The following is a 26622-nucleotide window of genomic DNA, read 5'->3' as shown; positions in this document are numbered from 1 at the left end:
TTAAATCTTATTTTTAACAAAAACATTCAAAATGTATTTTGTAATTTAAAAAATCTATTATTTATTACAATCTTTAATTAAATTGGAAATATGTAGTTGTATTCGTTATTTTTTAATCATAAATCTATGAAAAAGTGAGGGGGACAGATTGTTAATTAACCTACCTAATGTATTTTGTATACAAGACACATGCCTAGTCGAAAGAAGGATCGGAAGGCAGTATTTTTGTTGAAATAAAATGACGGTGGAACACACAATTTTCCAACAACAAAAGAATTTAGCACAAGTAAGTTAATATAAAATTTTATCTTTTCATGTTTGTTATAAAAATGTTTGCCAAATTACGCATTTATATTTAATTTTGTTGTATTTTCCCAGGCTCACATTTTGTACAAATCGAACGTTTCCCCTTTCAACGGTGGGACCAGGTGTGTTTTCCTTCTTGCCTTGTCTTAAATGTTCGCTGTAATAAGCTAGGACTAGGTAGACCTAGCCTACGATTCGATGTACATTCAATCCTAATTAATTTAAAAATACAAAATACGTAACTAACAGGCGTGTTACAATTAATATATTGAACAATGGAAGGATAAGAAAATGTATCAAGGTTATTTTTTTTTCTGAAGATTTAAGTAAAAAAAAGGCTTTTAATATTTATATACAGTAAGTTCCCAGTACAAAGTAGTCCTGGTAGGGCTTAGATTAGGCCATATGATAAATGAATGAACCCATCCATAATAATAATACTGTATAAATATTAGTTATTACATTATGTTAATAATTGAAAAGACATTATTATAATGAGAATTGGGAGAAATGTATGTTCAAAATATAGAACAAAATTATGTTTAATTGAATGATGACAAGCCAAAAGGGTAATGTTCACACATAATAATTGATTAATTAATATCAATTATCATATCAACAGTTGATGTCAAATCAGTTGATGTCAAATCAGTTGATGTCAAATCAGTTGATGTCATACTGTAAATGTCATGTATTTTATTGATTTATTATTTTTATATTCAAAATATAGAACAAAAATATGTTATTGAATGATGACAAGCCAAAAGGGTAATGTTCACACATAATCATTGATTAATTAATATCAATTATCATATCAACAATTGATGTCAAATCAGTTGATGTCATACTGTAAATTTTATTGATTTATTATTTGTTAATCTAACCTACCAAATGGTAATGTATGTCAAGACCAGGTCAGGTCAAAAGTCTAGCCATAGTTAATGACTAGTGAGGTTATAAGTCATAGGTCAACAGTGGATGCAACACCAAATTAGGATGGACATTCCCCACATACCTTGCCAGTGATAAGTCCTATGGGGATTTTACAAAGAGCAACCAATCATCATTTATCTTTTATCTATCCAATATACTGATTGGCTGTTGATTATCTAACAGTGAACAGTTGATATTAATTGTGTTGACAGTACAGTAGTATATGCACTGTATTCAAGAGTATAACTGTATTTTTTGTCCTAATTGAAAATTAATTATTGGATGGATATAGCCTTTTTGAAATTTGTTTAAGATCTTCGTTGATTGTAATGTCTGTGTTGCTTGACAGCAAATCTTCTCTGAGACCAGAGAGCATAGAGGAGGATTTTATTGTTAATTCTTATAATAAGCCAGTGACACGCCGTAGTAGATATGTAAGATTGATAAGCCAAGAGGTTAGTTTCATCAGCATTCATAGATGTTGAATATGGAGAGACAGAGACACCCCACAATACTGTACTGCATGCGTAAAGTAGACCTATCCAGAGACAGAACAGCATGAAGAGGGCTACAGTACTGTATAACAGTACACCAAACAGAGGATAGATGACATGAATTCTTACAGATGTTTTAATTTGTGTATCATTTGGAATGATATTGTTTTATCATAGAAAAAAAGTGTTAAAAATTTTTTTACAATTTTTGTTGTTGAATATGGCATTTTAATGTCATAATAGTTATTGACTTCGACCAAAAATTGGATCGAAAAAAAATTTATTTACCTGAAAAAATTGGAATTTAAAGCAAAAAATGGTCAAATTGGCTGGCAGCCAATGGATTTTTGGTTGAATTTAACCATTTATCATGTTATTTTATAAGTGAAAACATTATTTTTTTCCGTTTTTTTTTACGAAAGTGATTCACTTTATTAAAACTACAAAATAACCTTTTCAAAGTCTAATTTAATTAAACTTCATTTTTCATGTTTTTGGAGGACAATACATCTTTAAAAGAAACAAATAATTGGACTTCTACCCTAATTACCAACAAGGTTGTATCCTCATACAGTATAACTTAGTTTTGTGTACTGGCAATGGCATCTGCTTTTGCCCTTGGTTTTTACAGCACTCAAAACTCTGTCTTGTGTTGTTTCTGAATTCAATAACCATTAACCATTAGTGAGGATAAGTATTATAGTAAATAATGAGAAATTTGTATGTAAAAAATTAATATCTCATTTCTCAGGATCAAGAGATAGCAATTAACCAACTCAAAGAAGTGACTGGTGTGAAAGATGATGGCACGATCAAGCAAGCCTATGAAGCAAGTGGACGTGATGTGAACCAGGCTATCGCAATTCTGACGACGCAAGCCGATAAACTTGAAACGCCCGCTGCAAATGTTGCCACCAATACTGCTTTTATTGGACCAAGAAATGTGAATGATAAATCAAGTAAGACAAAGTATTATAAACAAATAATTCATTGTACGGTAGAACCAGTTTTACTTAAACTTAAAATGAATAAAATAATCAAATTAAACAAATTCTTTCCTATACAGCTGGTGTGATTGACCTCACGAATGAGAAAGAGGGTCAGGATGATTTGGAACGAGCAATTGCTCTGAGTCTCCAAGAGGCTAATACTACTCGACCGCCAGCGGCACTTCAGGGCGTGTCTACAGAGGATCAAGAACTCAGCAGGTAATATATCCACCTATTAGTAGGTGTCACAGGACTAAAAACCTGTTTCACATTAAACAATATTAAATAAACTCCAGAGGAACACACAAGCGTGTATGAGATGCTAGAACCATTCACACCAACTAGAAACTGAGGAAAGTTTCCATTCATATGATAATCAATCCAGATTTTTTAAATAAAAATAGCCTAGTGAATATTGCTATGCATGATGTTCAGTCATCTTCTGACCTTAAACAACACCTGTCATATGGTGTCTTAGGTGTGTCCTTGGAACGCTTCCAGAGTTTTATCTTTTTAATTCACACCAAACAAAACACAAATGTTTGCGCCCCAGTGTGCGGCAAAAAAATCTTTTATTTATTTTAAGATTACAATGTCTGTAGAATTTTGCCATTGTGTTGCATACTGAAAACACATTATTTATCTTATTAAAATTTTATTTATTTACAGGGCTTTAGAAGAAAGTCTTGCTGAATCAGTCCGTACAGGAAGTAAACGTCGGCGTGGTGATGGTGGCTGGTTCTTAGACCCACTAAATCCATACGACAGACGGCGAGAGAATGGTTGGCCAGTCGGCCTCAAGAATGTTGGAAATACTTGTTGGTTTAGTGCCGTTATTCAGGTTGGTTGTCTTCTAATCACTGTAAAAACATTAAACAAGTTTATAATTGTTTAATAGTAGAGAATACAGTGTTCATTATTTGCATACTGTGGTACTTTACCGCTTTTGTTTATTTCTCAGTCGTTATTTCATCTTCCGGTCTTTAGAAGATTGGTTCTTGGTTTTGTTCCGCCAGCCAATGCAATCAAAATGTCCGCAGAACATACTGCAGTAAGTCTTCAATTAATAAAAAAATAAACAACTGCATACAATGAAAATACATTAGTGAAAAAAAAAAACAACAAAATAATGTCACAAAAATTTGAAAGTCAATTTTAATAGGATTGACAATTTTCTCTTTTTTTTATAGGAGCAGCGTAATCTGGCATTTATGGCAGAATTACGAGCACTGTTTGCATTGATGATTGGGACTAACAGGAAGTATGTTGATCCTACAAAGTCAGTGCAGATACTTAAAGCAGCATTCAACAATGATGGTGACAGTCAGCAGGTAAGTTATTCTACTGCAGTGACTGCATTTTTTACAGCAGTAACAGATGAGACTGTCATGATTTGTTTTGGTATTTTGTTATAATACTGTAACATAGATTGCAGATAAAGCTAAATATCTTCTTTTCATAGGATGTAAGTGAATTTACTCACAAGCTACTAGAATGGTTAGAAGAAACATTTAAATCGGACTGTTCTAGACCACCAACACCAAAAGAAGGGTATGTGTTATAATTTCTACTAAAAATTGAAATATTTGTCCTAAAAAAAGTCTGAATCACCATGACAACCATGAAGTCTGATTTTTTTTATTTTTTATTTATGACAATTCAGAGACACATCTCTCGGAGAAGCCACATAGCCGTTAAGGATAATTAAGCGGCCTCCCCCTTAAACTACGGTATCCTAAATTAATACAGAATTAATTATTCATTATCTTAAAGTTGTATTCCTTAATTTGACATTTCAGTGAAGAGAGTCAGTGGGCAAACCCAATGCTTCATTTATTCTATGGTCAGTTCATGTCACTTGGTGTAAATGAAGGTAAGATTTTACTTAGTGTTCAGGGGCAGATCCAGTGGTTTTACACTTCGAGTGAGTGCTCCCTATTTTGACATCTTAGAACATGAAATCATGAACTACTGTTTGATATCTTGCGCTCCCCAGATCTGCCACTTGTGTTTTATAATTACTGCAGTAAGTGTGTTGCCGAATTTCATTTTTAAAAGTTAAAACAGTAATTTGTTTTTTGTTTTTAGAGTAATTATACAACATTGTATTTAATCTGTATTTTAAATGATTTGTTTTATTTGTATTTTACAAACTTTAACTCTTTTTACTCATTTTTATATTTTTTTATGTGAATTTTCAACTTTGAACAAACAAAAATAATTTTAAACCATGCACATATTTTACTGTGTTTTACCATAAATAAATGAATGAATGCATTGCATCAGTTATTTTATTTTTTACTTTTGTTCCAGAAATTATTTTACTGAACATGTTTTGAAGATCAATACATATATTAAAACAAATATATTTTATTGTATACGTATATATAATGTGCATGTAATTTCTTTTTTTTTTCAGGAAAGATTTTCAAAAATGAAGAAACATTTGGTCAATATCCACTACATGTTAAAGATTTTGTTGAATTGCATGACAGCATTGAGGCATCTACTGCACATGGAGAAATTGAAAATGTAAACAGTGATACGTCAGCTAAATCAGGACAAGAGGTAATGAGGCTAAAAATGTATCGGTTACTTCCCCTTTGTTGTGATATTTATATTGGACATATATTTCTTCACGATCTCCATTTGCCGTTACAACTCTGTTGATCCCCGTAACTTTAACGATCGACAATAAAAAATGTCCGGAAATCATGATATTCTATCCCTTATATATCTGTGCAATACACAATTAAGGGACATTATCAACATTGTTCTGATGCTGTCACTCTAGTAACTACATTTTTCACTGAAATAACGTATGAGTTTAGTTTGTTTCGATTTAGTAGTTGTTGTATAAACAGGTTTTCAAGCACATCTATGATTCATGAAATGTACTGCTTTTTTCAAACTTATCTACAGCATTGGTTCACAAGATTGCCCCAAGTAGTGACATTTGAACTTTCTCGATTTCATTTTAACCAAGCGCTCGGAAAAGCTGAAAAGATTCATAATCGATGTAATTTTCCAAGGACCCTTTACATGGACAGGTAACTTATATAAAAAAAAAATTTATATTCTTGGTGGTGGAATGTCTTTTTGGTTAAGAAATTTAAACTTTAAGCCGAGTTCAATATTTTTCTTATATGAAAAAAAATAGAAAAATTTTTATGAAGGGTAAGTTGTGCATTATTAAAACTTTGTGATGGCTTATGCTTCTGTTCTAGTTAGTTGAAGTAACAATTGCATTTGTGCATTTGAAATTCTCCTTCTGCAACATTTTTAGAACTACTGTAAATTGTTTAGCTTATATAATTAATAAAATCAGCTTTTTAACTGTATCTTGTTTGTTTCTGAAGATACATGGCGTGTAATCGAGAGAAGACGAAAAAAAAGCGAGAAGAAGTACGTAGAATGAAAGAAAACGTTGCAGAACTTCAAAAACATTTAGAAAGGTAATTTACAAACATTCGATTACAGTTATTCTTAATTAAAGTTTTAGGGTGCATTAAAATATTAATTCTCTAATTTGTCAATACATACCTTGTATATAATTGCAAAAAGAGGTTAAAGAGTAAACAAAGTTTAGTTACTGCAGTAAACTGCGGTAGAATATTGTTTGTATGGTTTCTGAAGCTCTGTCTACACTATCACTTAGACAAAAAAAGTGTGATGCTCCCAAATATGGTAGTAATAATATGACATCATTGTATCCATATATGGGCACATCACATTTTGTTGTCGCATAAAGTTTGATAGTTTAGACAGAGCTTAAAACAGATTTGTCTATATATATAACATTTCTTTTCCCAGATATATGAACTATGGTTCTGGTGCCAAAAGATTTCCACTTCATGATGTTCTGCAATACGCTCTAGAGTTTGCCAACAGCAAACCAGTGGCACAACCATATTACAATGATGAGGGAAATTCACCACGTAAGCAAGGGGCTCGAACGTGTCGAACGAATCATGGCACAAAGAGAAACTGCGACTATTATCCTGTAGATATTGAACACGCTGATAATACTCTTGATATACATAGAATTTGTAAAGAAGAGATAGTTACAACTCAACCGTCCATTAGTAGTAGATTTGAAGGCTCCTTGGGTAATGATGATGACGTTGCCGGTGGCTATCCCCAAGACGTTGAAATGCTTTCGCCAGATACATCAAGAGAAAGGTCAGTGGCCTTCAGTATTAAAATTGTATGGCCGTGTGGCGCAGTGTGCGTAAGATCGTGAGTTTAAATCCAACGTGTGTCGCATTGTTTGTATCCTTAGGCAAGATACTTTGGTTAAGTTTGCCTCTCTTCACCCAGGTGTACAAATGGGTACCTGGTAAGGTCAAGACACAACTTTGCGCTGATTACTTGCTGCATTATGGAAGTATATTTCCATACATGTTTCATCTAAAAATGACCAGAGTAATAATATTTACAATGCTCAGAAGTTTCACAAATGTGCTTTATAAATCCAGGATAATATTATTATGGTATAAAGATTTATTTATTAAGGTATAACCAGTATATACTATACAATAAAACTATTTACACAATTATTGATTTTTGTTTCGTTAAAGCACACCGACAAAACCATCCATAGAAAATGCAATAACCCAAAAGTTAGACACCCCTCCAATGGAAGTAGGCCAGTCTATTAGTGTCTCACCAGTGCCAAAACATGTTACAGAGGATGAGTTAAATACACTACAAACTTGCCTGCACCGGTGGAGAAGAGAAGTCATGATGGATCTAGAAGGTAAGGTGCAACTCTAAAGTTGGAATACATGCCTACCTTCCCCTATCTTCTACCAGATACCTATTCTTCTACCAAATACCCTGATTTTGCCCAGCTGGTCACAGATAATACCGGTATATAATGTAAAAAAAAAATTGGTTTTATAAAAACCAATTAGTTAATGAGTAATGCATAATTAAACTAAATTTTGTTGATGCATAGAATATGAATAAAGTTGTGGTATGGCGGTTAAGATAACTTGCCTACTAATTCCAAAGGTTGGTGTTCATTCCCCAACCATTGCTCTATGAAAGAGCTGGTTTTTATGTAAATCGTGTATGAATTGTTATTTTACTATTTGCAATTATAACAAAATAAACAAGATTTACAAAAATAAAATATTATCTCTTTAAAAATAATTCTTTTCAGAGTTACAACAGTGTATCAACACTCTTAAAAATGATATAGCTTCTATATATGATGCCGATGATATGAAACAGGTAGATGTAATTTTGTTGTTTTTTATGTAAACTAACTACAGTGGACAAATTGAAATACTTTTGATTATACTTTTTTGTTATCTTTTATTTTATGTCTTTCACCACACATGGCTGAAAATTACCAATAGTAAATTAATCACTGTTCTATCAGATAGGTGGTAATCCCTCTGATAAAGGGGCTATTTTGTAAACCAGTTTACCAGAGTAATCCCCTACTTGTCTCAAATAATGAACTGGATTCTTTAAAGTCTACACGGGTTATAATTGTGTACACTGGACCTATGGTTTATAGTCCTTATCCGAGAAGACTTGATCCACCGCCAGATCTAGGAGTGATTTGCCTTTGAACCTATGCCGATATTGTTGTAAACGGCACCCCTGCCTTAACCGCTCGGCCATTTGACTTTTCATCTATATTTACAGAACATTTAAATATCAAAGTTATTTTAATTAAATCATTATTTAATATACTTTGTTTCTTTTCAAAGTACAAGTACAATCTTCATGCTGTGTTGGTTCATGAAGGTCAAGCAAGCTCAGGTCATTATTGGGCCTACGTGCTTAACCATGCACGCAATGTCTGGCTTAAGTTCAACGATGTCTCTGTGACAGAAGTCACATGGGAGGAACTTCAGCAGGAGTCGGTTGGAGGTGGTAGCAACACAAGTGCCTATTGCTTGATCTATGTGGATGATAGTAAACATGAATTGTTTGAAGGTTTGTAAACGTATAACCAATTGTATCATACAGAAAGCTGTTAGATTCAAATCGGCCGCTAACAACTTGGGCTACCAAATAAGCTTAATTGTATTGTGTGCCACCAGTTCATATATTGTATATACACTAATAATGTATAATTTTTAGTGTAGTATAATAATCATAATATTGAATACAGGCGTAATTAGGCCGGCGCTCCTGTGAGCTCCTATAAGAATGATCTAAAGAGACGCAAAAAGTACCGTTTCAGGAATCGTCACTTCTTCCCTTTGACAATAAGTTCCCCCTTTTCTTGCATGAATTCACCCAAGAGGAATAGTAGTGTCAATTTGTTATTAGTATTGAATGATTTGAAGTATGCGAAGTGAAGTATTGGTCTCTGTTCTGAATTAATTTTCTATCAAGGAAGTGACTTCGCTTTTTTTCCACAAATTAGGAAAAAAATGTCCGAATAGAATAATAATACTTTAGTGAAATTGATATTTAGAATCCAATGATGAAACAAGTAATGGTTTGAACTCCTTAAGTGAAGACTTACGAGACCTTGTTATCCAAGACAATGAGGAATTTGAACGCGAGATGTCATCATGGGATCAAAAGAACCGACAAGAAGTTAAAACAGCAATAAATGAAAATGATAGTGTTAGTAAAGATAAAGTTATGGCAGGAGGTATTAGATTTTGTTATTAGTTAAATGTATTAATTAAATTAATTTTGTGAAGAGCTTAAGAAAGCAACAACTTTATACATAAAGGATCACATTGACAGCTTGTATTATTTACCCTGCTAATGTCAAAATGTATTTATCATTCATCAAGTACCTGATTCTCAGTGTTGTATCTCCACATATGACAATATTTGCAAGGTGTCATATGAACATTTGGTAATACAGCATTTCATGATTATCATGATCTATGTTACTATGCAATACTTGTAAAACACAAGCTGCTGTATTACGGAATGTTCCTATGATATTGGAAAAATTCAAATACAGTAAGCATCTAGCCAAATCCAAAATATAAAAAAGTAAGTTAGCCCATAAACCCTGTATTTGATTTTTGTTTTATTACAGGTGACTCCACTATACCACATCCAACCCCAGCTTCTCCAGCCCCTACTTTCACTACAGAACACTCAAAGATGCAGTTAACGGCAAGCAGAGAAGTCATCACTAAAATGACAGAAACTTTCAACAAAGATGGCCCTCATGCTGCTCTTAAGCAGGTACAATAAAACCCCTATTAGGGGGTCACCATCATGAACAAACAAAATGCTCCCTTAATATTGAAGCTACCATACTTAAAAACATAATATTTCTCCTTATTTGTGTGAAAACAGTGATGTAGCCACAAGAAATAAAGTGGTGCGTTTTTCGCAGGAAAAAAGGGAACAATCTCTGTTTAAGCCATTGGGTTGTCAAAGGTCTCTGTGAAAACGTGGTCAGGTTGAAACATTACCAACCATACTGGTGGCTACAGGCCCAGGAAAGTTGGGAAAAATTGACCACCCTACCACATAGGCTTAATCCAATTTGCTTCTAACAGCTCATCACCTACATATTTACCTGAATATAGAAAATTGATCTTTATTTGTAGTCTTGTGAAGATGAATTTATTAGGCTAAAGGAATTGGCAGCGGAACCGATTGATCATGTCAGAGATGTGAGATTAGAGAGTGCGGTTGTTTATTTTATTAAAAATTCCGCACCTGATTTTGTAACTGATAGAGCACTGTTAGAGCAGTTTGCAGATAAACAACTTAACTATGATAATAGGTAAGTTGAATAGCTAAGCTTAATTTTATGAGAAAATAATTGAAGGTAATAAACAAAATATGTCATGAAAACACTGCTTGATCACTTGACTAAAAAAGCTTATAAATAATATAAAGATACATTATTAGAGACTATATAGAGTCAGGCTTAGATAGCGCATTATGCAAAACTTAAAATATCAGTGTTTTAATGGTAATGCATAAATATTTCTTAGGTTTACTTAGGTGATATACTGGATACAGGACTGAAGTTCTCTACATCCAAATCCCATCCTGATATTTTGTATTCTTAACTTTTTGATTCATCCATTTTGAAACTTTTTCATAAATGCAGATCAAAAGCCGTAAGAAAATTAGCTCAACGCTCTTTAGACAGCAGCACGCTAACAGAGTCTGAAGATGGAATCTACAAGAAGTGGCATATGGAATATAAAACATTCCGAAAATCTGTCTTGTATCTGATTGGAGGTTGCCAGAAATACTACAAAGAAAAGTAAGATGCAATATGCTTTCTACTGGATGCAATCTACTTATAAATGATAAAATATAATGTCAATGAAAGTAATTTAATAATAATTCAGGCTTATATAGCTCATTATGCAAAATCATCAATGTCGACAGCAAAAGTAAAAAGTTTGGAAAAGTATAAGTTAATGAGTTTTCAAGCAGCCTTGAAATTAGTGTTGGTCGATGGATAGAGATGGGTAAATAGTTCCAAAAGAAGACAGATGCCCAAGAAAAAGACCAGCAATACTTTGACATATGGATGGAATTAAGTAAATACTCTGAATTTCCATAGGCAGAATGGTTGTAATTACTTCCGGATCCTATTTGTATAACTGTATTATATATTTTGTATTTATGAGTAATTATTATACTAAAATATTTTTTTATTTTACTTTGCAGTTACCAAGAAGCCTTACCATATTTTGTACATGCTTGTAAAATGAATAATTTATTTGAAGGTGAATTTGAACTTAAGGGTCTTGACCCAAATGTGTTGGCGCAATTTAGGAGACAGTGTTTGTTGGTAAGAAAAAAACATAGTATAACATAGTGTAGGCAAATTCTGTAATACAGTAGTAGCCTAATATATTTTACATATGATAGCATATGTGGATATACATTACAGAGAATTTAGTTTAAGTTGGAAATTCAGATACGTCCGATGTTGGTTGATGTGGCTTTTCTTAGTTAAATTATTTTTTTCAATTCTACTTCAGCAAGTTAATGAACAATGTAGTGACATGTTTGAGTCAGGTGATGAGATGGAAGCACTCAACGGCCTTCAGGTGGTCAGTGATCTTATTGTCCCAGGTGTGGTTATCTTAAATCAGTCTACACTACAAGAAGATACGCAGACAGAAGAAGACATACGAGAAAGATGGTGCAGCCACCTTGCTCAACGGCTGAGTGGTAAGCATTGACCGATACTATTATTAAAGTCATATCATCTAGAATGTTTTAATAAGGGTAATAATACTGTACAAATTATATAAAGTGCCAACTACCCATCCATGGCCAGATAAGTCAAAGGTTAGCAACCAATATATCATAGACTTTCTGTTGAACCACAGCAATGACAGAATTATTTATTTTGTAAAACTTAAATATCGGAAATATTGATTGATGTTGTGATCATGTGTTATAAGCGAAAATAACCTGGCATAATTGTGTCAACATGACAAGTATGAATTTATTGCAAACCCATGCTGCATGTCAATGGAGATTACGCAAGTCGCACGCTTCTATCACGCTACGATTGCAGATGTCAATTTCATAATAAACTAAGCCTTAGACAGTGAATATTTTACAGAGCAGTTGAAAGATTTGAATAGAATTGTCTTGTCTATATCTATGTTTAGGTAACGTATGTATAAATGTGTTATTTTATTCTATATAATTTTAATATTTTGACGATACATTTTATACTTTTTATAGTTTTTCTATGTACAAATGTTATTTAATTTATATTTTTATAAATAGTTAGAAATTGGTATACATTCTTTAAAAAGACATTTATTTTGATGCAACAGAAAAATAAGCTTTAGAAAAATTAGATTATTTAATTTATGGAAGGATATAGCATTAGTCTTAAGTGAGCATATGTTATCTAGAATTGATAGTTATTTTTAATAATCGATTTTAAAAGAAACATCTCATTCTTTTTAGATCGTTTGAGTGGAAAATTGAATGACATCTTAGCAAAGTTGGTTGATGTTTCTGGTGAAAATTGTAAAATAAAACCGCCTCCTCTTGAAGAGAACGACTCCAATGAGAATTTAATGGAACAATTTACAAACATTAAGCAACAGATTTTAGCAATCAACAAAGATTCAATCTCGTAGCATATGGAGCATTCCATAGGGAAATAAATCAATGCAATAAAACAAGTGAGAGCTGGTTTGTTGAGATTCAGCCTTAGTGATGCCAAAACCAGTTTTCAGAGATTAGTGGTTGAATTATCTGCCAATGGTTAAAATCAATTGGCAGTGCTCCTGCGTACTTATCAGAGCTTGTTATGAACCATTTCATAGAGGTCTACGAACATAGTCACATAACCTGCTTCAAGAGCGTAGGATAAAAAATCAGTGGGGTCGGAGATTATGTTGCCACTGCAAGTTCATGGAATAGCTTACCAACAACAGTTTAATACTCCACTAGTCTAAACAGCTTTAAGATCAATCTGAAAACATCACTATATGCTGATGTTTTTACTAGTTGTTACTGCACATAGCGCCACTTGGGTGGAGGATACTTGTTCTATAGAAATTTTCATTTATTATTATTATTTTACACATTTTATTGGTGGAGATGATGCAAAACAGCTCTATTTCTAAATATAAACCACACTGATCTACAGAGAATTACAGTAGATGTAGTTCCCAATATAAGCGGTCAAAACTAAATGGTAAATTTGTTGCGTATTGGAATTTTTTTTATAGTTTTATGCCTCCGCTCATGGTGGTAGGTAGATTGTAAACCGGGAGAGTATGTGACACAGATCATTAATCAAAGCTTTTGAAGAATTGGTATACTACATTACTGTATGTGTTATGTGTGTTATATCTATCTGCATGGCACACCAATGACAGTAAGGGTGCACCACTGATGACTATACTTTTTACACAGAGTGCATTCTCGATTATAGTCTGTTCCACTCTTCTTCAGAAATACAAACTTCTTTTGGACATGTGTGTCTCAGGTATAGTCTTCAGCATTCCATATCTCTAAATATTTCAGTAGTGTAATAATTGCAGCATATATATTATAGCTGTCAATCAAAGTAATGTTTATTCCTCCTCTGGATTTTTAGCCCCTCTTAAATTGCTCACGTTAATTAACGTAAGCAAAGAGGCGAAATCCCAGAATTCAAACGCAAATTTAATTCATTAAAACTTTATTATCCCAAACTGGGAAATTCATTCGGTCATGGTAAAGAAATATTCATGAAATATGTTAAAAAGTGTGAACAAACAGCATACAGTGTAGTAGACGCAATGTAACCAGACCCACGTTTGTTGGTTGGTGTCTGACGTCTGATTGGTTAGTTATAGCTGTTCACCCTAGAGAGAATATTGCCACTATAGTGAATGGTAAAGTCTCACTTTTCAGCTTAACTTATTTAAAGAATTTTTTCTTCTATAGATTGTTAACCATGATATCCTTCATTTGTATGTAAAAAAAACCCTCTATTATGTCGGCAAAACTATGAATACGCCATAAGCTACTAATTATTGTATGTTCTACTCCAGTCAGAGAGAGTAATTATGTCATAAACAGTATGCTGTGAAAGGCTGTATAGTTTTAGAAATTAATGACGATGCGTTTTATCTCCTCTATTCTGAATGCGCAGCGTAAGCGTGGTTATTGCCCTGGCCAAAAAAACAAATAAAATATGTAGGCCTATCTGCTTATTAATCAATCATTTTATACGTTTTTTAGCTGACATTTCAATAAGTATAAGAGAATAATACAAGATTCAACACTGTACAAAATGTAAAAATACATTGTTATAACCAAATTATAATCATTCGGTTGATTTAAAAAAATCTAAATCAGCCATAGTACTTCACATTACTTTCTGTTGCAAAGCTTTCCACTGGTAGACCTATATCAGAATACAAACAGCAGGCCATATAATTCTTTCTATAACCAAACGCATCACAGCGATGATTTTCCGTGCACCATCGAGAACAATCCGAAATTGATCGAAAAGCTGAACTCTGAAGATACTGGACAATCATGTGACCGCTACTCACTTTCCGGAAAATCCCTTGCCCTGAATCTAATCAATAAAATCAACATTATTATTACTCTTCTAAAATAAACATATGGTGTTGTCAGCTAGATGACTTTCCAAAATGCGACGAAATTGTACATTGAGACCACTTTGCGAACAAGTAAATATCTGGTGGTCTCAAAGAGGTGGAGCATTCTGTGCAATACGTCAAAATAGGGCAAACCTATGTATTAAACTGTTAAGCTCCCTGGCTGGTATTTTTTAGGAGAGGCTATGTCTAACAACTAAATGAAAAAGAAATAGTTATGAAAATCGACCTTATTGTTTAGTTATATGTTATGAAACATCTCTATAAGAAATATTGTGATTTGTAGGCCTATTTATCGTCTTATAAACGATATCTGTCTTCCTTCATTTTGACTCGTCTAATATTCAGTCATACACCGTAAGAGTAGCAATGCGGGCTTGTAGTCCATTTCCACCAATCTATAAATAAGCTGTACAAAAATAAAACACCCATAAAACTAATCTATATCTTCCTCTTTCTAATGTCGGACAGTAATAATGCTTCTTTTAAAATATACTTAACTGGGAGATATACTGTACCATCAAACTGTACCGGTAACCAGACTTTCAGGATTTCTGATTTTAAGTGTAGTAATTTTACGGTGATCTCAATTACTATTATCTAATTTATAGGCATGTACAACACCTTTAATGGGTGGTGATGATTACCATGCTACAATAACTATTAATGAATAGCTTTCTACAACAGCTATTTGGGTGGTTCACACTAGTAATGAGCAGCAACCCACAGCTTTAATGGTTCACACTCATCAGGCATCCTTCAGTCAAGATTGACTATGGAGACGACATTGGAGAGAATTTCATCCGTTTTCCAGTGAGTTCCAGTGGCTGATCTAGATTTTCTTTTCAGATACCTCTCTTCATTTTCCATACGATATTTTTCTTCACTGTGTACAAGTCCTGCCTTAATACAATCTTTCCATGATTTTCGGTCATCAGCCTTTTTTCCCAGGTGTTAACATTGATGTCCATTGCCTTCAAGTCTCTTTTACATGCATCTTTGAAACGCAAAAGTGGACGTCCTTTGGATCTTTTACAATTCGCTAGCTCACCATACAACATAACCTTTGGAGTTCTTGTATCGTCCATTCTTCTGACATGACCAAGCCATCGTAGTCTTCGCTGTCGAATTAATGTAAATATCGAAGGAATGCCACATCTATCTATCAAGGATACTGTTGTTTGTTACCCTGTCCTGCCATCTGATATTTAAGATAGTCCGGAGACAGCGGAGGTGAAAGACATTTAGTTTCTTTTCTTGTCTAGCATAGGTTGCCCATGATTCAGCTCCATACAAGAGGACGCTAATGACACATGCCATATACACTTTTATCTTCACAGCCACTCTAATATTTTTGTTTTCCCAAACACGTGCAGACAACTGACTGAGAGTACTAGAAGCTCTTCCGATTCGAATGTTTAGTTCACAATCAAGAGAGTTGTTATAAGTTATAACTGAACCAAGATAAGACAATTTACTAACATTTTCAAGTAGAAAATTGTTGACAATAAAATTGTTTTGACCAGTTGTTTTAAACGGTAAAATCTTTGTTTTCTTTACACTTATGGTGAGACCAAAGTGTTCACAGGCACATGAAAATTTATCAAGTAGAAGTTGTAGACCATTAGGAGAATGGCTGCAGAAACAGGCATCATCTGCATAAAGAAAATCACGAAGAAGAACCTTAAATATTTTTGTCTTAGCTTTAAGTCTGGCCGGGTTGTACAGCTTGCCAGTAGAATTTAATATGGTTCACACTATAGTTCCAAAACAACTCAATGGAAAGCAATTCTGCTAACGTGTTCACGAAAAGAACAAATAGAAGGAGAGCCGATGATAGTGTATTGTATGTTGGTGATAACAATTAGGACGACTACCAGTAGTTGAACAATTCGGTGTGTGCGGTATCAGGAATGACATGTAAAAAAACTAAATTGGGGGAAACATCCAGTTAAAATTTTTAGAAATAAATGTAGCATACCATGAACTAGAAAAAAAAGTAAAATTGTGGAATGATTAGAATCGTAATAATATGCTGCTGCAAATACATATCGATGGACCAAACTAATACACAGGATACACATGTTTTTTTTTCTCTTTTGTGGAAACCCACATTTATTTCAAAATGAATTAATGTCTAAAAAGATAAAACGATATTTTATCTTTGTAGTATTACATTGAACATAGATTTAATTAATATACAAACGTAAAGTAACACCTCAAAATCATTACTAATCTATATATAAATTTCCGTAAGGGAAAAAATCGGTAAATTGCGCCTTCTAGAATTTTTACTCGATGGTATATACAGTTGGTTCATACTGTCGGTACTGATTTTAACAACCTGATGTAACCCTGTTTACTAATTAAATTGAGTTATAATTAGTTTGACGATTAAAACGAATTTAGGTTCAATGATTTGCCCCAAATAGGGGTGTTTTCCGATCGTGGTATACACTGTCTAATGGATGTCCATCTTGAAAAATACCCGCACACAATAATACGAGGATGCTTCGCATTTTCCTATCTCCTCCTACGATAATTGTTTTTAATAGCTGAAAACCAGTTGAACAGATCGCGTACAGCATCATAATGTTGAAGACGGGCCTATTTTCTTAGATTTAATATACGTTTATACAAATGTATTGATTTGCGATGAATGGAACATTCCAATATAACTACAGTATTTGGTTTAACACAAGTACCTGTAGGTAAACCTATGGCCCTTAAAGAATAAACCTTTAGTACTGTTAGATATATAACACATGTACAAATAAACTTATTACTGTGAGTGTGGGTAGGCCCTACTATTAGATATATAAACGCACAATGTGTACAAATAAAATGTGTTACTGATAGTTGCTTTTCAACGTTTTGACGTTTTAATTAATAATTACAACACATATAAACGTTGTAGTGGTGTATCGTTACATTTACTATGTCTAATGGATGTCGATCTTGAAAAATACTTTGTTACTGACAGTTCCTTCTCAATGTTTGTATTGATTAATAATGACAAAAAATATAAACGCTGTAGTGGTGTATCTTTACATGTACTATTGACAGTGACAGTTTCAACAAAGTATTAAATCGCAAATGTGATGTAACCCTGATCACTGATTAAATTGTGTTAGATAATTAGTTATTGACAATTAAAACGAATTTAAGTTCAACGGTATACACTGTCTAATGGATGGCTATCTTGAAAAATACTTTGTTACTGACAGTTGCTTGTCAACGTTTATATTAATTAATAATTACAACAAAATAAACGTTGTAGTGGTGTATCGTTACATGTACTATCGACTATTACAATGACAGTTTTAACAAAGTATCGTACATTGAAACAAACAGTACACCGTGCTAACCGCCTACTGTCCCGAAAGATGAACTGGGTTCTTTAAAGTGCACACGAGCCAGATGTGTACATTCGACTTCCAGTTTTAAGTCCTTTTTAAGCGAGAAGACTTGTTCTACCACCAGAGCATGTTCGATGAGTGACCAGAACCTGTGCCGATCGTATAACTATGGTTTTTCCACTCGACGCAGTGTAAATTACATGACATAAAGTAGCATCACGATTAAAAGCACGACACTAGCATAAGTTAAACACACTCATATTTCGTTCGAATGAATCAATATTTAGGATGTAAAAGTGATAAATACAAAAATATGAATTGACTTTAAAATTTAAATAATGGACATACTTAACTTTTTTAACGACATGTTGCTGTTGATGAAGTAATGTCAAATACATAATCAAATCAATATGTGACAAAAATGATAGTACTAATATAAAAATGAAAACAATTTGAACCAATCATACATTAGGTCTAATAAGATAATTATTAGTGACTTCAAATAATTTATAGCTCGAGATTGACGTGCCGCACCATACAGTTTATAATAATTCATTTGCTATATTCATCTTTCAGCAACTATGTTAGTTTTCGATAATATTCCACACCATTTTCTATCATAAATATTTCTAAGGGTCCGTAGGCCGAGGACAGAGAACATGATTTATTCATGAGCGCAAACAAAGAACAGGCTTTATCATTCTTTCTGAAAGTAAACGCGTCACAGCAATGCGTTTCCAAACACAACCGAGAGCAGTCTAAACTAGATCGAACAATTGCAGTCTGAAGAAACCGACCATTGACTTGGCTGCTAATCACTTTCTGAAAAATTCCATAATCTGAAACTAATCGATAATCGATAATATATATTAGTACTATATAGCTTAATATTAATAAACAGACTGGGGTACATTCAACTAGATAGTTTTCTTGGTTTTCATTTAAATTTGATTCTATTATTAATTGTATTTACCATGTCTATCTCTGGCTGCCTTTATTTCTGACTCATCTAATACTCGGTCGTATACCATGACGGTAGCAATGTGGGCTTGTAGTCCATTTCCACCAATCTTGATATCTTTACTGACAGGAGACAGTTGTATTTGCTGGAAATCTGTATTGGCGATGCTTGCGATTTCTCCATTCCTCCAGAGTTTGATGTTCTGTTTGTTTCCGTCAAATGTAACAGCAAGAAATGTCCATTCTTCTGGTTGCAAGACATGAGCTCTTGTTAACTGGTGATTATCGTAGAACACGGTTACTTCAGATTGGTAATTGCTATCGCCGCTTGTCTGTTCAATTTTCAGACGGGCGTCGTTATTGCCAAATTCAACAATATTTCCCACTGAGTTATGGTAAGGGTAGATATAGAAAGCGATTGTAAGAGCAGGCACGTCGTCTTTCAGGTTCACTGTCATGTTAACTGTGCTTGAAATACTGTTCGCACATTCAGCACCAAACGATGACCACGTCATACTTCCAAAGAAATACTGAAGCAAACAAGAGTAGCTTAACAGCCATATACCAACTGGATTAAGATTACCTTCAAATTTTCCTGTTAATATATAAACAAGACAGTGAGTGTACTTAGCTACAAATTAAAGAGAAATTGTAAGATGTGTTTTCCAAAAAAAAAAAACATTAACGGGAATAGGAAGAACCGAACGTTTCATTTTGAAAGAAAAAAGTAGGCTCATAGGCCAAATTAAAAAAAAAGGTGCAGTTACATTTTTAAATTTACCTGGATAAATTTAAGGAAAGAATACAAAGATTCCAATTTATGCACGATAGCTAAAGATTATGGGCTATCTTTTATATACATGTTTCCAAAACAGCAGGTTCCAGAAGTTGGAAACGACAATAAGTCAGCATCAACAAATGACATGTACAGAAGAGAAGAGACTTACCAAGTGGACAGGATATATTGACCTGTGCTACGTCGCAGTATTCCCATTCAACACTTGGATCTGTGGTGTAGCACCATGGTTCCATTTTACTATTTGGATTTCGGCACAAATTATGTGGGCCGATTCCTGTATCGACATCTTCAGAGTAGCTATGTGTATGTGGTGATTGTTCTGTCCATTTCTGGCAAACGATTCCAGTTGTTGTCGCTGATACTAAACCACGATAATCCTCTCCTTGTTGCGTGTGTCTGCATTCAACTGGAAAAAATGACGTCATAGTTACGCTTATTAACTAACATTTTTAGTGAAAATGTTCATCTGGTTCTCTTTTTTAATGGATTTTATTTTTTATTGTACAAAAATAATGGCTAAGCTTAATTTATCAACCAGTGAAAGATAGAGAATGAAATGTAATTGTTTCGTTTTATTACATTTATTTGTTGGATCAGAAAAAAATAGTTTTTTTTTATTTGACCTGAAACTATATTTGATGATCATTACGTATTGTTGAAGATTCAACTTTTATGGCACGTTCCATATAAAATATATTTTAATATTTCTTTTTTTTTTATCAAGAGAAGTTAATTCTGGCCTATGATGCCTGTTGCTTGCTCCTGATTGTGTTTGATATAACATGCCGAATAAATATTATTGTATTATTGTTATTATAATATTACAATTGAAGCATATAGGCCTACTTACCGACCTCATAGTTGTACTCGGTATACACTTTTATCTCACAAATATGCAAATATCCTGATTTCAAAGGATTCCATAGCATAACATAACGACCGTTGATTGGTTGATCACAGATGACGTCAATGATTCGACTTTTTATAACCTGCGCATTGGTTATGGAAGTACCACACTTACTACCACCCATAGATCCTATGTCATTACCTATTCGTACTTCAGCATCTTGTAATCGGAGTTGTGTGTCCTCTTTAAGTAAAATTAGGAAAATTCTCGATTATCATCTTGAGAGCCGTTAATTTGATAAGAATGATCATTTTTTTATTATTAATTTTTAAATTATTTACCTGAAAAATAAATAGTCAAATTGGCTGCCAGTCAATGGACTTTTGGTTGATTTTAATCATTTATTTTGTCATTTTATAAATGAAAACATTATTTGTTATTGTATTTTTTTCTACGGAAGTAATTAACTGTATTACATCTACAAAATAAACTATTCAAACTCTGATTTAATTAATACATCTATGATGACTCAAAACCCTATGCAGGTACAGCATGATTGGGTTACCTACAGTTTAATTATAAACATTTAGACCTATTAAAAATAATTAATGCAGTGCATTAAAATAACTAAATGATCAATCTGTTCCTTCCAATCAGAATTAGGAAACTAATAATTATGGCAATTAATTATTATCTTAACCATTTCTTTTGTTTTCTTGTAAAGACTGACTCCACTACCTTCACGATTGACAAATTTGAGTTTATCGACCGACCGACATAGTGAGTTGTAGAGACTAAAAATCCAGGCATTTAACCCACACATTACAAATATATTTGCACTGTGCAAGATTAAGTTCATCAACTGAGGTACCGTACGATAGCACTTACTATTAGTACGTGCGGATTGTCGAGTGTCTTTGCTAAGCATGAAAAAGCAAATCCTTCAAACTTCTTTTGAAGGCCTACAAAAATAATCAAAAGTAACTCGTCAAACTGAACTAATAATAATAATAATTGGGTTTTCAAACATCGGTTTTTGTAAAGGATGATCCTAATTAGATCCTGTAAACCGTAGGCCAAAGTTCAAGATTTGCTCATGAATCGCTTACCCAGATAAAAAATATATGCATTCCGTTACTGAACAACAAACACACTTATGTTTTTGGCACAATTTTACCAGCTGCAACTAAGCGGACGAAGAAAGTTTTACCGCAGCCTTAACTAGTTTTCATGTTTGCGAAATGTGGCGAATTATTATTATTTTTTTGTTTCTTCTCGGAGGAGGAAGAGTTTTGGTTGAATATACCATTTATCATTATTTAAAAATTATTATATACCAACAAGTGGATCGAAAGACAAATTATTTACCTAAAAAACTGTAAAATTGTTAAGCAAAAAATAGTCAAATTGACAGGATTTTAATGGGTTTTTGGTTGAATTTATTTGTGTTTTATAAGTGCAAACATTTTTTTTTCTACGGAAGTAGTGTGTAACTTTATTAAAATGGCGAAATGGCACATTCAAAGTCTTTTTTGTTATTAATCTTCATTCAAGTATTTTTCTTTTATAACGACCCCATTTTTAGTCGCGTACGCGACTCTACAGCTCATTATGTCGGTCGATTGGTCGGTCGGTTGGTCGGTAAACACTAACTTGACCACGCGATTGCAGCAGTGTATATGGTCTTGTTTGACATAACTTTGTATACTTTTCGATCAATATTTGGCACTGCGTTAGTGTTCTTACCGTGCACTCTATTAATGACAGTAACACTTGTAATACTGTATTCCTTCAGAAGGTCAATTTTGATCCATTCTTGATATGAACTCTCTAGTATAAAACATACCTTATAATTAGTAGGCCTATATTTAGTATGAGCTAGTATAATATATATAATATAAATAATATGTTAAAATATTGTTGGAAGGTCTGCGTGTCCAGTAAATATCCAGTAAAATTAGGTTTTCAGTACTTTAAAAAAAAAGAAGTAAATAAGGTTTAGAATTTCGCAACGTTTAGGTAATTGTTTGCTACAAGTCTTCTGGAGATTCCAGACACCTTAGTAGCTGTGTTTGATTGAATATTTAACCTGTAAATAGGTCATTGATGTTATACTTTTTTAGAGATACTATTTTAGAGATACATTATACAATAAGTTCAATTATGCGAAACACTTACGTGTATGCGCACATGTCCCATCTTCGAAGAGAGAATTGTCATTTCCATCAACAGCTTTGTCTGGATTACCCTTTGACGAGAACGCAGACTTTGCTGTAGCCCCTACCTTGTAAGATAAATAGGCTGTAACATAAAAGAAACGTATATTAAACTATAACATTATTGTTGTTTGTGGTACACAGGTTAATTCTGAAAAGAACGTATTTCTCGACGTTTTGATCAATACAACTTTGTCTGTACTTTTCTATTGTTCTAACATATGTTCCTTAACAATAACTTGGTTCCCCGTTTTGGCGCAACGCATAAGGACGTACTTAAAGTGGAGGTGCTCTCAAAAAATTTCACATTTTTATTTTATTCAGTTCATAATAAACATTACTTTCATCTAAATTAAGGTATTTTTTAATTTTGTTGTATGCTGCATGGTAATTCTGAAAAACATCAAAAAATGCCATCTGGGGGGATAGTTCAAATTACAAACCTTTTTCCCTATTCATTTGCATGTAAATTGAAAAAAAAACGATGAGTTTTAAAAAAATCGTAAAAAATATATGCAAGTTCCAAAAAAGACAAAAAAACATCGGAAATGAAAAATTTGGGTTCCGAAAAATCTGAAAACATATATGTATAATATTTTTGGAACTTGCATATATTTTTTACGATTCTTTTAAAACTCATCGTTTTTTTTTCAATTTATATGCAAATGAATAGGGAAAAAGGTTTGTAATTTGAACTATCCCCCCAGATGGCATTTTTTGATGTTTTTCAGAATTACCATGCAGCATACAACAACATTAAAAAATACCTTAATTTAGATGAAAGTAATGTTTATTATGAACTGAATAAAATAAAAATGTGACATTTTTTGAGAGCACCTCCACTTTAAGGAAGCGCAATCGCAGGCCATCTGAACACGTTCAGATTACTTGCGTTGCTATTTGAGTCTTTGAATTGTGTCGTAGTGGAAACCAGTTTTTGCTAATTTAATTAAGTAGGCTTACTACTGTATGTTTAAAAAATAGAATGAAATACTATTCTCGAATGAATGACGAAAAAGAATTGAACTCCCCTTAGCCTATTTCAGTAAACAAACTCAATATCTTTGCGCATGAGGCTGACCCTTCTTGCTAAAATAAATTATAATTTTCTGTCAGTACTCTGTAACCCGTCGTTAAGGCGAGTTGCCCCGTAGTCCTCAAATAATTTTCATTACCAAGTAGGCCTACCTTAAAAATCTAAACTGAGATTGGCTCTATAAATTCCAATTTGCACTACTTACATGTGTTTGCACCAGTTAACAAGAAAAGAAAAACTGTTACTGTTACTTCCATTATGTGAGGCGTTATACGTTCATGTTCTGCTTCTGTCGTCAAATAAAACTAGATGTGTCTGATGTTGAAGTATACGTGAAGATTCGTTGACAATGCAATTAATATCTGTTGTGATCACCTATATATCGATTCGTTTATTAATAGAAACATTGTCATAAAATACTAATTCAAAAGGAAATTTAATATGATTGCCTGTGGATCAATAAAATGAAATCTTTATCTAATTTCAATGCATAATAAAATTAAATGGTTTAGTTGAATCCCAACTATTAGGTTGTAGCTTTGGTGTTTAGATTCTCTTCGTCAAAGGACGATAACCTCCAACATTAGACCTCGGACATTTTATTAAATTATTCAGTATTCCTTTGCAAAAAGGCTTAAACATATGCTTTAACATTTTATTGTTATTTTATTAAGTATGATAATATAGTTAATACCGTGACCATTCAACTTTGAGGCACTACATGCAAGTTGCCTACATGTATATGCTCTAGTGGCAAATTTAACTTATATATATATATAGACAGACGTTTTAGACCATTTTGTGATTTTCAAAAAAACTTGTTAACATAAAAACACCAAAGTGCTAAGAAAAGCTTCAAATCGCATTTGGAGACGTTTTAGACCATTTTGTGATTTTCGAAAAAACTTGTTAACATAAAAACACAAAAGTATTAGGCCTAGAATAGCTTCAAATCGCATTTGGAGACGTTTTAGACCATTTTGTGCATTTCGATGAAACTTGGTTACACAAAAACATCAAAGTGCTTAAAATCACATTAGAAACCATTTTAGACCATTTTGAGCATTTCGATAAAACTTTTCACACAAAAACATCAAAGAGCACTATATATATATATATATATATATATATATATATATATATATATATATATATATATATATATATATATATTATATATATATATATATATATATATATATATATTTATATATATATATATATATATATATATATATATATATATATATATATATATATATATAGTATATATATATATATATACTGTACCACGCCGAGAATGTTAAAGAGTCGCTATCCAATCGAGTTTGAACAATACAATAAAAGCCCCAGTGGTCTAATGGTTAGGACATCTGCATATCAAGCAGGCGGTCCGAGTTCGAGTCACGGTTGGGGCTACTCATTCTCACAGATTTCCTCATCTTTATCGTTTCAAATTCATTAATTAAATTCATTTATTTGTTATGTTTATAAACACAACAGGCAAAGAACATTAATTCTAAACCACCCGGTGATATACTGTTTATAAACACATAGGCAAAGAACATTAATTCTAAACCGCCCGGTGATATAGGGGGCTACTGAAATTTAATTAATGAATTTGAAACGATAAAGATGAGGAAATCTGTGAGAATGAGAAAAAGTCGCCCAAACCGAGACCCGAACTCGGACCGTCTGCTTGATATGCAGTTGCCCTAACCATTAGACCACTGGGGCTTTCATGGTATTGTTCAAACTCGATTGGATAGCGACTCTTTAACATTCTCGGCGTGGTACGGCGGAACAGCACTATTCTTCTAAAGAAGAAAAAAAAAAATGTCTAGCGCCCTCGGGACCACAGGCTGGCCAAATATCTAGCGCCCTCGGACCACAGGCTGGCCAAAAAACAAAGATCTTATTATACTAAAGATGTGACACTTCCCGCGTTTAGAAGCGTCAAATTATAGTGCGCCCCCTCGCTTAAACGAGTAACGAACTTTTGCGTGACGATCGCAGTATTCTTAAGAAAATGGGATTGAGGAGTCGCGCCAAAGTTTGTATGGTTAAGAAACAATGAATGAAAAGAGAAAAAGTGGAGGGATATACTGTGCTGCAATTAATTGTAAAAGCAATTCAAAGGCCAACCCAGAACACAATTTTCCCAAAGACAAGAACAGGTAAATTTATGTAATTAAATAAGTAGCCTACATCTTAACATAGGCCTATGCTATGTAGGGACTAACCTTACTTTACTGTGTATTCAATTTATACATATATTAATAAACTAGGCTAGGTAGGCCTATTATTAATAATTATTATTTAAACGTAGGTATGAAATGATTATTATTATCATTATTAGGCTACTACTAGTACATTAATTATATAACAGTGAACTTACACTATTTTCTTCACTGTTCCCTGGTTATATTACTTTATCCTTTAAAATTTAGTACCTTAAACAACTTTTAAAACTTTCAATTCAAGAAACATTTATTGACCAAATATTATATCATTACAATTGTTGGCATATAAGTAAAAATTTGGTCGAAAGACTACAAGAAGCCCAATTGGCATGTCGCTGTAGTCCCTCTTTTTACATTATACAAATAATAATAATAATAATA

The 26622-nt window shown here is 33.0% G+C and overlaps 2 protein-coding genes and 1 long non-coding RNA gene across 4 annotated transcripts; 1 reads left to right on the top strand and 2 right to left on the bottom strand.

Moving 5' to 3' along the window:
* The first annotated feature begins 188 nt into the window (after positions 1-188).
* Positions 189-16844, top strand: LOC140057528 (ubiquitin carboxyl-terminal hydrolase 25-like). Of its 2 annotated transcripts, none has more exons than XM_072103226.1 (22): positions 189-286; positions 2485-2692; positions 2800-2941; positions 3392-3563; positions 3684-3773; positions 3913-4053; positions 4185-4273; positions 4522-4595; positions 5142-5290; positions 5645-5772; positions 6082-6177; positions 6536-6904; positions 7303-7481; positions 7890-7960; positions 8449-8677; positions 9165-9347; positions 9750-9901; positions 10273-10451; positions 10785-10943; positions 11357-11480; positions 11674-11866; positions 12623-16844. In XM_072103226.1, the coding sequence occupies exons 1-22, from the start codon at positions 239-241 to the stop codon at positions 12796-12798; spliced, it is 3351 nt and encodes a 1116-aa protein (XP_071959327.1). In that variant the 5' UTR covers positions 189-238; the 3' UTR covers positions 12799-16844. The 2 variants fall into 2 exon arrangements, with proteins under 2 accessions (XP_071959327.1, XP_071959326.1); XM_072103225.1 differs by lacking the exon at positions 189-286 and adding an exon at positions 1481-1694.
* Positions 16845-18673: 1829 nt separating this feature from the next.
* On the bottom strand, positions 18674-20182 carry LOC140057274 (uncharacterized). The gene is made up of 3 exons (XM_072102857.1): positions 20048-20182; positions 19114-19695; positions 18674-18985 (listed from the first exon to the last, which is right to left on the bottom strand). The coding sequence occupies exons 1-3, from the start codon at positions 20130-20132 to the stop codon at positions 18720-18722; spliced, it is 933 nt and encodes a 310-aa protein (XP_071958958.1). The 5' UTR covers positions 20133-20182; the 3' UTR covers positions 18674-18719.
* A 740-nt stretch (positions 20183-20922) lies between these two features.
* LOC140057315 (uncharacterized) lies at positions 20923-22961 on the bottom strand. Its single transcript, XR_011846910.1, has 3 exons — positions 22925-22961; positions 22493-22576; positions 20923-20989 (listed from the first exon to the last, which is right to left on the bottom strand). It is a non-coding gene; the product is annotated as an uncharacterized lncRNA (long non-coding RNA).
* Between the last annotated feature and the right edge of the window lie 3661 nt (positions 22962-26622).

Source organism: Antedon mediterranea, chromosome 8 (assembly GCF_964355755.1).
Source record: "Antedon mediterranea chromosome 8, ecAntMedi1.1, whole genome shotgun sequence".
Lineage (NCBI taxonomy): Eukaryota > Metazoa > Echinodermata > Crinoidea > Comatulida > Antedonidae > Antedon > Antedon mediterranea.
Note: the sequence above shows the minus strand (reverse complement) of the source record. Positions and strands in the feature narration are given on the sequence as shown.

Excerpts from the sequence above, each read along its gene's own strand:
- LOC140057528 (XM_072103225.1), top strand. The coding sequence starts at position 1,569 with ATGTCTGTGTTGCTTGACAGCAAATCTTCTCTGAGACCAGAGAGCATA. Across the intron at positions 1,695-2,484 it reads TAAGATTGATAAGCCAAGAG|GATCAAGAGATAGCAATTAA; the intron begins GTTAGTTTCATC and ends CTCATTTCTCAG. Across the intron at positions 10,944-11,356 it reads CAGAAATACTACAAAGAAAA|TTACCAAGAAGCCTTACCAT; the intron begins GTAAGATGCAAT and ends TTTACTTTGCAG.
- LOC140057274 (XM_072102857.1), bottom strand. The coding sequence starts at position 20,132 with ATGGAACCATGGTGCTACACCACAGATCCAAGTGTTGAATGGGAATAC. Across the intron at positions 19,696-20,047 it reads CAATATATCCTGTCCACTTG|GAAAATTTGAAGGTAATCTT; the intron begins GTAAGTCTCTTC and ends ATATATTAACAG. Across the intron at positions 18,986-19,113 it reads GGCAGCCAGAGATAGACATG|TTTCAGATTATGGAATTTTT; the intron begins GTAAATACAATT and ends ATTATCGATTAG.